Source organism: Lemur catta, chromosome 8 (genome assembly GCF_020740605.2).
Source record: "Lemur catta isolate mLemCat1 chromosome 8, mLemCat1.pri, whole genome shotgun sequence".
Taxonomy (NCBI): Eukaryota; Metazoa; Chordata; class Mammalia; order Primates; family Lemuridae; genus Lemur; species Lemur catta.
In genome coordinates, this window is record NC_059135.1 from 10242459 (window position 1) to 10257264 (window position 14806).

General features: G+C 32.6%; 1 protein-coding gene across 4 annotated transcripts in view; it reads right to left on the bottom strand.

Annotated features, from left to right (window-relative positions):
• The window catches only part of AGFG1 (ArfGAP with FG repeats 1), a 62579-nt gene that overhangs the window by 10616 nt on the left and 37157 nt on the right, over positions 1 to 14806 (bottom strand). For 3 of the 4 annotated variants that reach the window (XM_045560194.1, XM_045560195.1, XM_045560196.1), the window contains exons 4-8: positions 11399 to 11561; positions 10471 to 10624; positions 4827 to 4946; positions 2519 to 2728; positions 1253 to 1433 (exon numbers count right to left, since the gene is read on the bottom strand). In XM_045560194.1, the coding sequence (XP_045416150.1) occupies positions 1253 to 1433; positions 2519 to 2728; positions 4827 to 4946; positions 10471 to 10624; positions 11399 to 11561 (828 nt within the window). The remainder of the gene's footprint in view (positions 1 to 1252; positions 1434 to 2518; positions 2729 to 4826; positions 4947 to 10470; positions 10625 to 11398; positions 11562 to 14806) is intronic. The other variant, XM_045560197.1, reaches the window with a different exon arrangement.

Here is a 14806-nt window from a genome sequence, read left to right on the forward strand (position 1 = left end):
ATTCATAAGAAAAACTGAATCAAGAATATTCGTCAGTAAAGCTGAATGTGTCCTCATGAAGAATATAATGACTATTAGAAGACTACCAGTACAGTCTGGTGCCACTATCTTCACTCATGCTAAGGCACCAGCAAGCTCTACATGCCATTGTTTTTATACCATCAATACAAATGTCAATTAATGAAAATGTAAATAATCTTAGAATTATTATAAAGAAAGTTTTAACCTAACAGACCCCCTGAAAGGTTCTCAGGTACCCCATGGATCACACTTTGCAAACCAATGATGTAATGTAATATCAATAAATCATTTGTTATCTACAACTTGTCAATGTTTCCAGAGTTTTTGACCGCTTTGCTATAGTCCACTATTACACATCTAATGTAGATAATACTAATAAAGCAAAAAATATATAAACCACCCCAAATTTTGTTCTTTGGATCCAATTTTTCCCATCCAGCATATAGAAAATTTATTATCAGAGAGCCCAAGTAGCTAGTGTTACAATCCTAACATTTCTCTCCAGAAAAGGTGCTAAAGGAAAATAAGCTACTAGGATAACAAAGAAAGAAGCAGATACAATCCACAGGAATGGGAAACAAAAGAGATGAATAAAACATTGTACAGGTAAATCACCTGTACTTCTGAGTCTGTTTCTTTAACTCTAAAATAAAGTTAAGACTAGAAGAGTTTTTTAAAAGTGTAATGTCCTTAAAATGTGTTAGACTTCCTACTGCCAAGAATTCCTTTATAACATATATTTGAACATACTAGCAGAAGTGCCTATTTATAAATACGAGTATGACACTGAAGAGATATAGAACTGATGCTGGGCTTGGGTGCAAATATTTCTAAAAATGTGTATTTATAACTAAGGCTACAACATGGCACTTTCATTGTGTAGTCTTCGTGACTGAAAACTGTATCTTGAAAGTATATAATTAGACTGCTAAATGGCTTCTCTACTTAGTACAATCTGTATGTAACTGCTCATTTGAAATATGTACATATTCCTAAAAACATTATGATGTTCAAGGATGAAAAATAACAAAAACTGATTAAATGAAAAGATAAAATTATGGCAATTATTCAAAGATTATATTTTAATTAGCAATTTCCTCAAATTTACAAAAATATTCAAAAATGTTTAAATTATGCCCCCAAATAGTCATTATTTAACCATATTATTATTTAGAGTGGGGAAAAAAAAAAGATAAAACACAAAGCAGAAATGCTGGCTAAGACAAGGTACCTGCTAGCATTACTAGTGGAAGTATATGCATTACTGGAGGTGGCAGCAGAACTGAAAACGCTGTCTAGTTCCGCCAGGGCTGCATACTTGTCTGAAGATACACTTGACTGACTGGGAACTGAAGCCACAGAACCAACAGGAGCTTTACCTGTGGTCCCAAAGCTACTCCCCTGATCACCACCTGGGAATAAACAAAACCAAATTACACTAAAAATTTTAAATTACACTTTCACTTTATCAACCACATATGCCATGAAACACAGGTAAACTTAAAAACTGATTTGGAGCTAAGCGAATAAATGGACAGGATTCTAGAGTCTTAATCTAATAATCTAGATAATACTGGACAAGATTAGTTGCTATACATACCACTGGGGTAAACACAATACTGTTTCCATAACAAAAACTAAGATTCTGTACCAACATGTCTATATTATATATAAAGAAGAAATTATCAAAGTGCTACATTAACATCTCCAAGACAGGTGGACCTCATTCAAATGAACACAGAAAGTCATGAAGTGCTGAACTTAATGTGAACAACATATTAAAAGTATCATTTTTCCAAGGTTCTCCATGAAAAAAATTAGAGATAGTAACAATAAGAAACATTTACTGAGCACTTACTATGTGCTGGGCACTGTTCTAAATGCCTTACATTCAATAATGTATAGAACACAACTCCATGAGTTCAATGATATCATCACCCTCATTTTGGAGAGAAGAAAAACAGGCCCAGAAATCAGAATGCAGAATCCAGTCTAGCACCAGAGCCCTGCTGTTCACCACTGCAACAGGCATTTTTAGAGGCTACTGGCCTTAAAACCAAAACTGGGCATAAAAATATACTGTAAAATCTTAGATTTTTAAAACAAACAAAAAAAAAACACACCAAGATGTTAACAAAAATAGCTCAACATTAATATACTACAGAAACCACCAAACAACCCTCTAGCAGTCAGCTCTGTTAATGAGATTTCTTGGCCCTTTATAGCCAGAGTAGTAAAGCATGCTTTCTAAAACAAAATAAAAATTTTTCTCAACTGTTTTCTTTTAAAACTAAAAGTTTACAAATTACTTTCTACATCTTCAGTTTTGCAGGTCCAAGTGTGCCAAGTAAACATTTTACTTGAAATGTTAGTGTGGACAAAATTTCTATATAAAAACTGAGAAAAGCATAACATCCTCAGATTTTAATAAATACAAGCAAATTTAGAGCACGGTTTAATATAAAAATTTGTATTTGTTTTGATTAAAGCTTAATACCTTGCCCAGCACTGAAGATATTGTCTAAATTAGCAAGTGCCGCATATTTGTCTGCTGTCTGTAAACCAGCTTTGTTTGTTGAAACTTTACTAACAGCTGATGCTGTTTGATGACTCTGGGAAGTACTGAAGGTTCCAAAATCAGCACTGGAGGATTTGGGGAAGTTATCAAAATGAGCAAAATTAGCATTTACTGATCCAGCACTTCCACCTGCAACAAAATAAACACAACACTTGAAATTTTTAAACTTTTCCCAATACCCTTTAGCAGACTATAGAATCCTTTTTTCCTAAATTAAGTGTCCTATAAGCAATCATACATCCTTAAAATCAATGACTGGCAAATGGCATTCAACTTACATGTGTGACTTTTTTATAGTATGTGAAACTAGATTTTCAAGGCCTTGGCAACATTTAAGAAAATAGGTTTCTATGTTTATTATTTACCACATAGTTAGGAATGTCCTCTAGGGGAGGAGTACCTCCATACTACCTGGTTTGAGATTCAGTTACTTTATAGAACAACCAGCTATATACTATTACTGTGTATTAGTTTTCCCTAAATAGACTGCAAACAAGATATGAAGCATCCTACTTGGAGGATTTAAGCTTTTGTAGTTTCACAGCAACATGGTTTAAGCAAATCCCAGGAGTAGGGATCAACAATGTTTATGGTGTATTATTTTGATCCACAATTTCTTAAAAGATGGTTCTTTTGATTTAGACTTACTTTACTTGAAGAGCTATTACTTAATTCCACATAACAATTTAATGTGCATACAATACCATGATGTCCACACATGCCCTACCTACCACACAGGTATAAAAATTATAGTACATAATACATGATAGCAATTTTTGACTTTAATATTTATAAAGTACAATACACCTAAGGATCACTGTGGTACATATCCTGCTAAATCTCTGAAGTCTGCTCTTATTCTAGAGGTTTCCCTAAAGTTCTATCAAAAGACTAAAACCAATGGATCCTGCACTTTTGAGATACTATTATTTCTAAACCTTGGTTTCAGCAATCAAAATAGTTACGTACAACCTGTCTGTTTCCAGACAGTTATATATTTAAGTGATAGCAAAGAAACTTAAAGATATTTTAAACACAGAATGGACACACCCCTATTTAAAAAAAAACACAAACATTTTCTATCAATCAGTTTTTTAGACATTCTAAAACAAGTATATACTGATAAAATCTCTTTCAGGAATAAAACTGGTTGTTTTCAATTAAAGCTAGTAATATATGATTGTATTTTTAAAAGTGATCTGTTACAAGTAGCTGGTGAACAAAGTACACACTAAACTTTTAACATTTCTATAAAGAATTTTTATTTCAAATTATTAAACCAACTAACTCTTTTATTATACACTATTATGTTCTCTAACTCTTGAGTTTAATAATAGAAAAGGGAGGGTAAAAGTGAGAGTTTATGAAGGGTTATCATTAAAGAAAGATTAACGATCTATAATTGGAAAAACCCATGAAATATAGCAAAAACATACAAAGTAGTGAAAGATGCCTACTTGACAACAGAACTTACTCTGAGTAGCCTGGAGAGGAAAAGCTGAAGTAAATTCACCAAAACTGCAGCTAGATGAAAGCATTCTAAATGCTGGACAGCCAGAAATTATGTAAATGATGAATTTTAAAGAAAAAAAGAAAAGAAAATTGAAAGAAAAAGCTTTAAGACAATACACAGAGTTAAAAGTTGAAAGAAAATCAGCCAATGATCTAAATAAAGATTTAATGAGTTTCTGAAAACAGTACAGTTTATGAGAGTATTCAATGTTTAAAGACCAATTCCTGCACAGAAAGCTACTTCCAAGTTTGATTAAAGTCATCATTAAATAATCTACTATTGACTAATAACATTTTAAAAAACTTCCCAAGCTTGTTGTCCTCCAAATTATTTACATTTTTAGTTCTATCGAAGCAGTCAATCAGCTTCCTTTATTCAGAGGTATAATGTCAACCTAAATCAATGTGTTCCATGAACCTAAAAAAACTTTTAGTACTTTAATGGCCCTGGACATGGGAGTTTTAAAAAAGATTCATGTGCAGGAAAAGGAGGGGAATGGATATTGTCAATTAGACAACATACCAAAGAATGCAGAAAAACAAATGAACATAGAAAAATATAAAGAGTTCAGGTTTCCCCAGAGCTTTGGAAGATAGAACTATTTTAAAATCAGATAATTGTAGAATTTAAGTTTAGAGTAATCTTTTAAAATTACAACTACCATGTTTTGTTTTTTAAAGTAAACATTTAAGCACCATACTAGAGAAGTTCTACCTGTAGTTTGGGGCTGAAAAGAAGAGTGACTTGCTGTGGGGAAACCTCCAAAATTACTCGAACCACTAGACTGTCCAAATGCATCAAAGTTTGCAAAATCTGCATTTGCAGAATTCTGAGCTGTAAATGGTAAGGAACAACATATGTTAATGAATATGAAAACTATAAATGAAAATACATGACAAATGAATTTAAGAATTTTATGAAAAATTTGTATGTATCAAAATTTCACTTTATAGAGAATTCATTTAGAAATCAGATTTTAAATCCTACCAGCATTTAACCCAATTACAAGTAATTTACTAAAGAGTGTACAGAAATTTCCAAAAACACTTCGTACAATGATAAATTTGTACACAATACCCTGTGAATGACCTCAAGAATAGTACTGTAAAAGTGACTCTATTAACAAAGGAAACTGAATTCATAGCACTAAATACATGCATTACACTAAAGCAAAGATGTACAATACATTCTGAAAAAAATCACTGATTTTAAATGGTAATCAGCTATGTGAATCTAAAAAGCTAAGTATCTAAAATAACAGTACAAAGATGGTTTGATTACACAAATTTAAATACTCTTTTTTTTTTAAGTTTCCAAATATGTCTCACTATGGTCACATAAAAATGGAAAAAAAAAACCTGAATGTTTAACAAGGATGTGATCACCAAATAAGCTGAGAATATTCACATTCTATTAGAAGCCTGTCATTTTAAACTCATATTAAAATTTAGGAAACAATGAAAGCTAGTAGAAATTATAACAGTTGTACCTCATACTCAGAGGAAAAAAAAAAAACCAAGTTGCATTTCCCAACTGGTCTTCAACCTAACAGCAAAATTCTAGACTTCCCTAAACTTTATGTAAACAAATAAAACAATTCATAAGTTTTTTTAATAGGTCAAAACAGATGCTAGCTAAAAATTATATAGAAGATATGGTGAGAATTGATGAGAATAAGAAATTGGTTGGTATGTGGGAAAGGGAAGGTTAAGTGCCAAGAATGAAAAGCATGTCCAGTGGGTAGAGAAAGGTTAAAAGTCAGGGACACAGTAAAAGATAACCACTGCAAATTCTTTGCAGGCAATTCTACATCTAGGAAGTTTTAGTAAAGAAATAATCTTATAAATGAGTACGGCTATATTTAAAAGCTAGACAATGTGTTTTATACAATAAATGAGAAAATCAGAAACTCAAATGACCATCAATAAGGGATCATTTAAATATATTAGGGAACATCATATGATGGAATATATATGTAGCCATTAAAAAATCATGTAAAAGAATATTTAATCCTATACAAAAATGTTTACATAAAAGTAAATAAGATAAACAAGTTAATAAATTCCAGATACACTTTTATCTGCCAATTTCGTTAAACTAAATAATGGTACTGTGTGCACAGAAAATTTGCATTTTAGTTAACTCTAATAGGATTTCAGATCAGTATCATTTTTGTGTTTGTCTGAGGTTGCCATGCTTTTGCAATGAACATGTATTCTACTTGTGAAGAAACCAAAAAAAGTTACTAGATCAAAAAAAAAGAAAAAGTTACTAGACAAAAAATTTTTCTACTAACAAAACAACATATTTAACATTATTTTACAAAGAAAATCAGGAAAAAGTTACAAACAAAAAATTCTTCCACTAACAAAGGAACATAGTAAACATTATCCTAGGAAGAAAACCAGGAAAATGTGGGGCATTTTATGTAATTACTGTTTTGTATATATCTGAAAGGGCATTATAGTAAGGGAGAAAATGTACCTAAACAAAATGTGCCCCTTTTAAGAGGTACCTGTGCCACTTTCCTTCTTGTGCTCTGAAATATGGGGTACTGCTCTACGTATCACTGCTCATACTTTACGCTTGAAAACCTTTTTTAAACATCATGTTTTCCCTATCTCTCAAACACCGTACAGAAGTACCTAAATTAAAAGGCTGCTTACTGCTTAACAATGTTAACTGCTATATTTTCTGAATATCTTGTAATCATTTGTCACTGTTTTTACTTAGCATGACAAAATGCAACTTCTTTATATGCTAAAAATTTCCTTTTCAGAAAATAAAAATAATACTAATGGATAAATGATAAATTAAAAAATGAATTTTTTGAGAAATAATTTTAGAATATCTATACAAGATTAAACAATAATGTACTACAGTTATCATTTTGTATTGCCAAGAATACCAGCAATCAGAAAATTCCATCCTGTCGTAAGTAACTATATAACCTTGGACAAGTCCTTCAATTGTTCTGGCTCTCCTAGTTCTCTAACAACAAAACGGGGGTACTCATTAGATGATTTCAACTTACAAACCCACCACTGTGATTCTATAACTTCTGAGTGAACAGAAGTAAATTCTTTAAGGGTTTTGAAATACTAGGCTAAAAAGAAGAAAGTTCCACTAAAAGACATAAGTTCTAGGCCAAAATATATAACATCTAGATAATGTAACCATAAACTAAATGAATAGAGAACACGATAGAGGAAGTTCTCAAATTTAGAGTTGGTTATACAGGTTGAACATTCCAAATCCAATTTCTGAAATGCTTCAACACCAGAAACTTTATGAGCAATGACATGATGCTCAAAGGAAGTGCTCACTGGAGCATTTCAGATTTCTAGATTTGGGATAATCAACTGGTAAAGTATATATAATGCAAATATTCCAAAATTAAAAAAAAAAAATCTGAAATCTGAAATACTTCTGGTCCCAAGCATTTCAGGTAAGGGATACTCAACCAGTATTCCAAAAGGCAACTTCCTACGTTTTTTTTAACAATTTAATTGTACATTTGAGAACATCAAATGAAATACATTTGTCCCTTGCAGAAATCGGAATTAGGTCCCTAAGCTAGTTTATAGCTCATAACTCATATAAGTTCATAGCTTATATGAATGGGTAGTAGATAATAATACCCAGTCTATTAATACATTTAATTTAAATTTGGAACATCTCGGGGGAAATCTACATTTAACATGTTTTAAACACCATCAAGGAAAAAAAATCAGTTCAACACAAACTATTTGGTTAGTCAAGCCCATTTTTTATCACATTTATATTTTCCTAGTGTTTTCCAACCAGGTCCCAACACATTAATCAAATACTTATTCGATATGGCAAGAAATGGCTTTGTAGTATTATACTTGTACCAGTTTTTACTTCTAGGTACTGAATCTATTTGCTATCTTCAACAATTAGTTATAAGTGCTACAGAATGAAACTTTAGAAAACACAACTTGAAAATTAAATTGTAATAAATTCAATAATACAAAAATTAATATCTGGACCCTTGAGCAATCTCTGTACAAAGAAAATCTAAACTAAACAGAATGTTACAAAATAGTAAAGATGTTTCTTAAATAATATTTCAAAAAATACAAAGGAATCAATTCAGTTTGGAATTCAAGACACCAAGTTAATGAGACTGAGTGTTGCTGACAGTTGTCTTTCCTCTTCAATGAGAAACAGATACTCATGAGACAAGAAGATAAACAGAGAGACCATAGGATACAAACTGGGAGCCCTCAGCAAACTTCTCCAACAGATATGCTTTGAATCACCCATACAGTATTTAACATTTCCACACATATTTCCAGTATAAGTACAATGTATGCTTTTAGACTGTTTAAGCATAAATAAGTAACTGTAAAGACTCAAAATAGTACCAAGCTGTTAGGAAATGAATCTAAACCATTGGGGGAATCTTAGTTAAGATCCAAAGATTAAAGCAGAAAAAAAACTATGATCTTTTTTGTTAAATGCACATAGGTATACATATAAATACACATACATAAGTGTGTATGTGTATAATATATAATACACACAAACACACATACATATATGTGGAGGATGTGAAAAAGAGAGAAGAAAAACAATATTTAGATGCTAAACCCTGTAAATGCAACACCTCATCTGAACCTACCACTTAGAAAGTTGTCAAAGCCAATTTATAGAATAGAAAATTTAGAAAAGTAATTTGCCAAGGTACAGATAATAAGTGACAAAGTCGGCATTTGAACCCAGGTCGTCCCAACTCCAAAGTCCATGTTTACCCAACATTATGCCACTTCCCTGTCCATTAGACTGTTGCCATTACAATTAAGGAGAGACAAATGACTAAATCTACATTTCAATAATAAATTTTTAAATATTACCTAAGTAACCCTGCAAGGTTTATATATTTAACAAACTAAAACTCCATAATTTGTAATTTCTGGTGCAGTGCATTAAATTCTTTTAACAAACATGTTAAATCTGGGAATGGAGTGGGGTGCTGGTTGTTCAAACACTACAAGAGTTATCAAAACAGAGTTACATCTTCAGGAACCAACCTGAAGGTGTTCCTATTCCAAAAATGGGATAATCTGAGCACTAATAAGAATAATGACAACAAATTGAGATGTAGCAAATGTTTAAATCCATGAAGTTATAATGATACTAAAGGGGGAAAAAGTCACCACTGAAAATGCTAGGAAATCAACTCATTATTCTGATATCTGATTGAAAAAAATAAATCATGTATTCTGACTTTCCTATACAAATCATGCCTCGGGATAATCAAAGATTTTTAAGTAAGTATTTTACCTGATAAATGATGGAATAAATTTAGAATATCATCATTTTGTATAGTGAACCCAGGCACTGAGCATCAACAGCTAACATTACAAAAAGAGAAGACAATCCAAAATTATGTGCCTCTTAAAACCTAAGTATTATAGCAGGCACGTCCCCTAGCCACAACCCCCCTAGAAACGAAGTTGTAATTGATCAAGCCTCTACATCCAACAACCAATTTACAAGGAATACAAAAAAGAGAGGAATTTGTTAAATGGTACCACAGCAGTGCAATCAACATATTCAGACTACTGAAAGCTCTATAGGACAAATAACCTAGTTTCTTTAACAAAAAATTATACAGGAGATAAAAAGCGATGGAGGAAGAACCTATAGACTAAGACCAAAGAGACATATCTCACAATTGTAATGTATGGACCTTATTTGAAATCTGATTCAAACAAACTATATGTATGCATGTATGTACGAGTATGCACACGTGCATGCGTGCGTGCGTGCGTGTGTGTGTGTCTGTGGAAAAAACTTTTGGAATGAAAATTCAAATACTGACTATTACAACTATTATTTAGGGAGCGCCAATACTACTGTGGTTATGTTTAACAAAGAAAAACCCTTCTGTTTTAAAGATATATAATATTTAAGAATAAACTAATACTACGTCAAAAATTTCCTTCAATAAAAAGTGAGTGGGTAGAATGATATGTAAGATTAGCCATGAGTGACTTAAAGATTATATTATCTAGGCACTTTTGAATATCTGTAATTTTTCAAAATAAAGGGGTAAAAAGGATTATACATTAAAGCCTTCCCCATTTTTCTGTGGAAAGAGGTCATGTCAATATCTGACATAAAATAAAACCTTCTCTGTGATTAAAAAGCACCACAGTTATATGGTTCCCTATTATACGTTAACAGTTATAGGTGGGGGAAAAAAGGTTATGAGTAACCAAACAGCCTCAACAGAACATGTTTACACATACTTAAGTTTAATAAAGAATGGATGTTTCTTGGTGCTTCATACACAGCCCTGGCAAAAGATTTGGGAGAAAACACTTACCTGCATGACTGTTGAAATGTGCAAAGTTAGCAAAATTGGCAGTAGCTGTTGACTGAGGAGCTGGAGCAGCAAAGATGTCTGAGCCAAGATCACTCAAAAGGTCAAACTGCTTCTTTTCCTGCTGCTGCCCTTGAGAGCGACCTACAACTGGGGACTATAAACCACATATTATCTATAGATTTTCCAAGTCAGATCAGCAAAATTTTAATATAAAACTATCTTCAATTCACCAAACTTGAAACACATTTACACAGGAAGAGTTACTGTACGCTAACCTAACCCCTCTCTTCATTTTTTCATTCAAACTTTTTGGGTAAACAGAGCAATTTATCCAGAAGTCCTAGTGTGTGTTACTAAAAACGGTATGATTTAATCCATCGTACTACACCCTCAGAACCATTCTTATATAGAGGTTGCAACGTCGCACAGAAACAGATCTGTCATAGCTCTGTCAACTACAATGAAGTACAGAAGTACAAACTTTAGGTGCCAACTTACGAAAACACTTTTTTAGAATAAGGTACAATGCAAACCCACCTGTGTTTCAATGTTAAACATGCTTCACAATCAGGCATGTGGGGAAATTTTACTGCCTAAGAAATCTCTTCCTGTAAAGTACATCACAGAAGCTATATTGTTCTGTGATGGTCACCAAAGATGCATGTTTTACTAACTGTATACTGTGGGACAGGTAGCTACAGCAACATTCCTATATACCTTCAGAAAGCTGCAGAGAAGTCAAGCTCATCAGCAACAGCAAAAAGAACAAAAATATACACATTTCAACCACTTAACCAACAATCTTTTAATGTATTATAAACCATGAGGACATAATGCTACTGGCGTACAAGAATTAAAGAATTCTCAAATTCTTGATACTCAATCCCCCTTAAGTAGAAGTCCCTACAAAGATTTAAAGACTACTCACCTGACTAGGTGTGCCCTTATTTAAGTGCAGTGCTGGTGCAGAATCCCCTAAAAGAGATTTCAGTGGTTTGACCTCAGGTGTGCTGCTTGTGCTACTGGCAGAGGACCCTGAAATAGATGCATGAACTGATGCCACCACTTTGGCTTGTTCTGGCGGGACATACCTAAAACAAGTGAAAATCCGTTAACTAAGAAAAATGTAGGGAATTCTATACTAAAAAATGATATGTTCAATTCTAATTTTGTAAAAGACTGCTTCAACATTAATCTTATCTGAAAACCCTCTCACTCAGAATTGACAGCTTAAGACTACACTTAATTGCAATACTCAAAGAAAGAGTAATAAAGACTAACCACCAAAAGTGTTTCAATTATTTACTTATGATTTTTCTAAGATAATAAATACAATATAACTGGTTTTTTTAAACCACAAAAGACCTACAGTTAATCATCATGATGAGTAGTTAATACCATACTTTAATTTTTAAAAACAAAAATATCTTAAGATCATAAATAACATTTAGAAACAGATGAGATGGTAGGGAAACATTTATTATAGTTAATAGCTTAAAATATAAAGGCCTATTATATCAATAAGAATAATCTTCATTGTTTCATGATCAGCAAAAAAAACCCCGTATCTGTAAGATCAACAATCCCATTTTAAAATGGACAGAAGAAGCAATTCATAGGAGATAGAGAAATGAAAACACTTATAAGCTAACAAAAATGCAAATTAAGGTTTCATTCATGTTTGATCTGAGCATGAACTTTACAAGTGTTCTATTGCTATCTATCAAAATATATAAATAGGTATGGTCTGTGCCCGCCCCAGAAGTACCACTTCCAGAAACTCACCATTAAGAATTGGATGGGTATACATAGATACACGTACACATGGATGTTACCACAGTACTCTGTAATTTCAAAAAAACTGGGAAATAAACCCAACATCTATCAGGAGAAAAATGTTTAAAGGGGCTATGTTAAACTTTGTATAACATAATACTACATAGCTACTCAGCTTTGATGAGGAAAGATGCCCATAAAACTTTACAGGTCTTTCAGGTTTGATCTCAGTCATGTAAATACAGGATTCATGGGAACAGGGGACTGAAGGAAGGAAAGACAGGCAGTAACGATATAATGACCAAATATTATCAACGCTAACCTTAAGGGGTAGGATTATGTGGCAGCCTCCACTCTCTATAATTCTGGGTTTTCTCCTACCCTCCTTCTGACCCCTCATATCAAGCAGGTGGGGGAAGTAGAAAAATAAGAGTGGTTAAGACCCTATTCCAAGAGAGAGTTCAAATCCCAGCTCTACCACTCTACATCTATAAAACCTTGGGCAAACTACTTCAACTCTTTGTGCTTCCATTTTTTCATCTATAAAATGGAGATAGGGTTGTTGTGAGGCTTAAACAAGTTAACATTTGTAAAGCACTTAGAACAATTCCCGGTACAGGCTTTAACTACATAAGTGTTAGCTATTATCAAACTACATAACAATCACAAATAGTAAAATTGCTCTTTTTCAATGAGGGGGAAAAAGGACAACAGACATGAGAACGAATATACAAAATTATGCTTTCCCATAATTTGGCATACCACTGATGATAAAATTCTTCAGTATTGCCAAGTCTTATCAAAAGATAAAACCAGGTAATAGTTATTGGTTCAGACTCATCTGACAAAGGAGCTAACCTTGTATAATATAGGAAGTGATTTTGAGAACTGGTCAAAAGAACAATTTCAAAATCCCACTGGATAACAACAGCATCAGCGCTATTAAATATAGTTTCCCTACAGTGAGTAATTTAGGGAGACAGCATTTGGATAGTGCTTACACCATGTTAAAAACCCATTTCATTGCTTCCTGGTTAAATGTTAGAGGTGTGCAAGAGTTTAGATTAAAAATGTACAGGTCCTGGCTCTCTTGAATGATGGTCACCCTTCCCCTCCATTAACCACTTAAAAGTTTGTATCCTGTTTCTCAGTAACGAAAAATTTAAAACAAATTATAATTATTGGAGGTTTCTAGTTATTTGGGTTATAGTTTGAATTAATAATATATTGTTATAAATGTGATCTATGGTTTTAATTCTATCAACTGTTATTCACACTTATTTTTCTCTTGATAGCTAGAGCTAACCTATCTAAAATCCCAGCTAAGCCCTAATCAAACTAACTTTCTCAACTGGTAAAAATAACACAACTGAGAAAACCAAAAATTAGGTTAGGGTTATGCAAGGAGAACAGAATTACCTACAAGACAGAAGGTCTAGAAAATTAAGAATTAAAATGATAAAAGGAATATTATACTTTTCATTTTAAAAGAATCATTTATGCTACTACTATATTGTAACATATAATGATTATATATTTAATATATATTATATATATAATTATTATACTATATTATAAAAATCATCTCACCTTCTAATAGTTTCTTCCCTTCTGAACATAAATTTTCCTGCTGAATTTTTATCTGTATTCATACCTAATGTCTCTAGTGCAGCTGCATATAGCCCTGGCTAATCTTGTCTCACAAAAAGCAGTCTATTTTAGAGAGCAATAGAAATACAAACTTCGACAGAGCATAGAAGTCACAGCTAACGTGCTCACTGAATGAAGGTAAAGACCTCTCTCCCATAAACCACAGCCAAGAGTTCCCTCAAGACCAAAACAGGCTCTGAATATATCATTCTCTGGGTTATAATACAGTTCTTCAGGGAAATAAGAGGTTGTTTACTTCCCCATTATCTATTCTCTCTATTTGTGACTCTCTGACCCATCTTCTTAACTTCTCAAGAAATAAACATACACTGTTCAATACTGATAAACAACCAAAGATTTCATAATTAATAAGTCTTAGCTATATTTAAATTGTGCTCATATAGCTAAAAATGAAGAGCCCAAGTTAGTGGAACACTAGCTCTATAGATACAGTCCCTGCTCTGCTTTAGGGGCTAACTGTATGTATAACTTGTTGGAATTATTTTTAAAAAATTAATATCTGATGGATTTAGTCAGGGGGATAGGGAAGGGTTAAGACACCCTTCTTAACCAGGTAGTAAACTGATTTATTAGGTGAGAAGTAAGAGATATTTTGAACGAAAACTTACTGCAGGATACAATTAAGTAATTACTACACCAGAGCTTCAGCATAATGCCTAGTATATAGAAGATATTACTCAATAAATATTTGGTAAATGAACAAAGATTTTAAAAGAAGGCTTAGTAGGTCTAAAAATGTCTACAAAAGATAACAGGACTACAAAGGGTTAGAAGGAAGGACCCCTAAGTTTTCAAAAATGGTAGAAGGCCTGATAAATATCTTTAAAAGGCTGCTACTAGGCAGATAAGATAAAGTAGAAGTTTTGTAGCAGCCCTGTTTGAGAAAAAA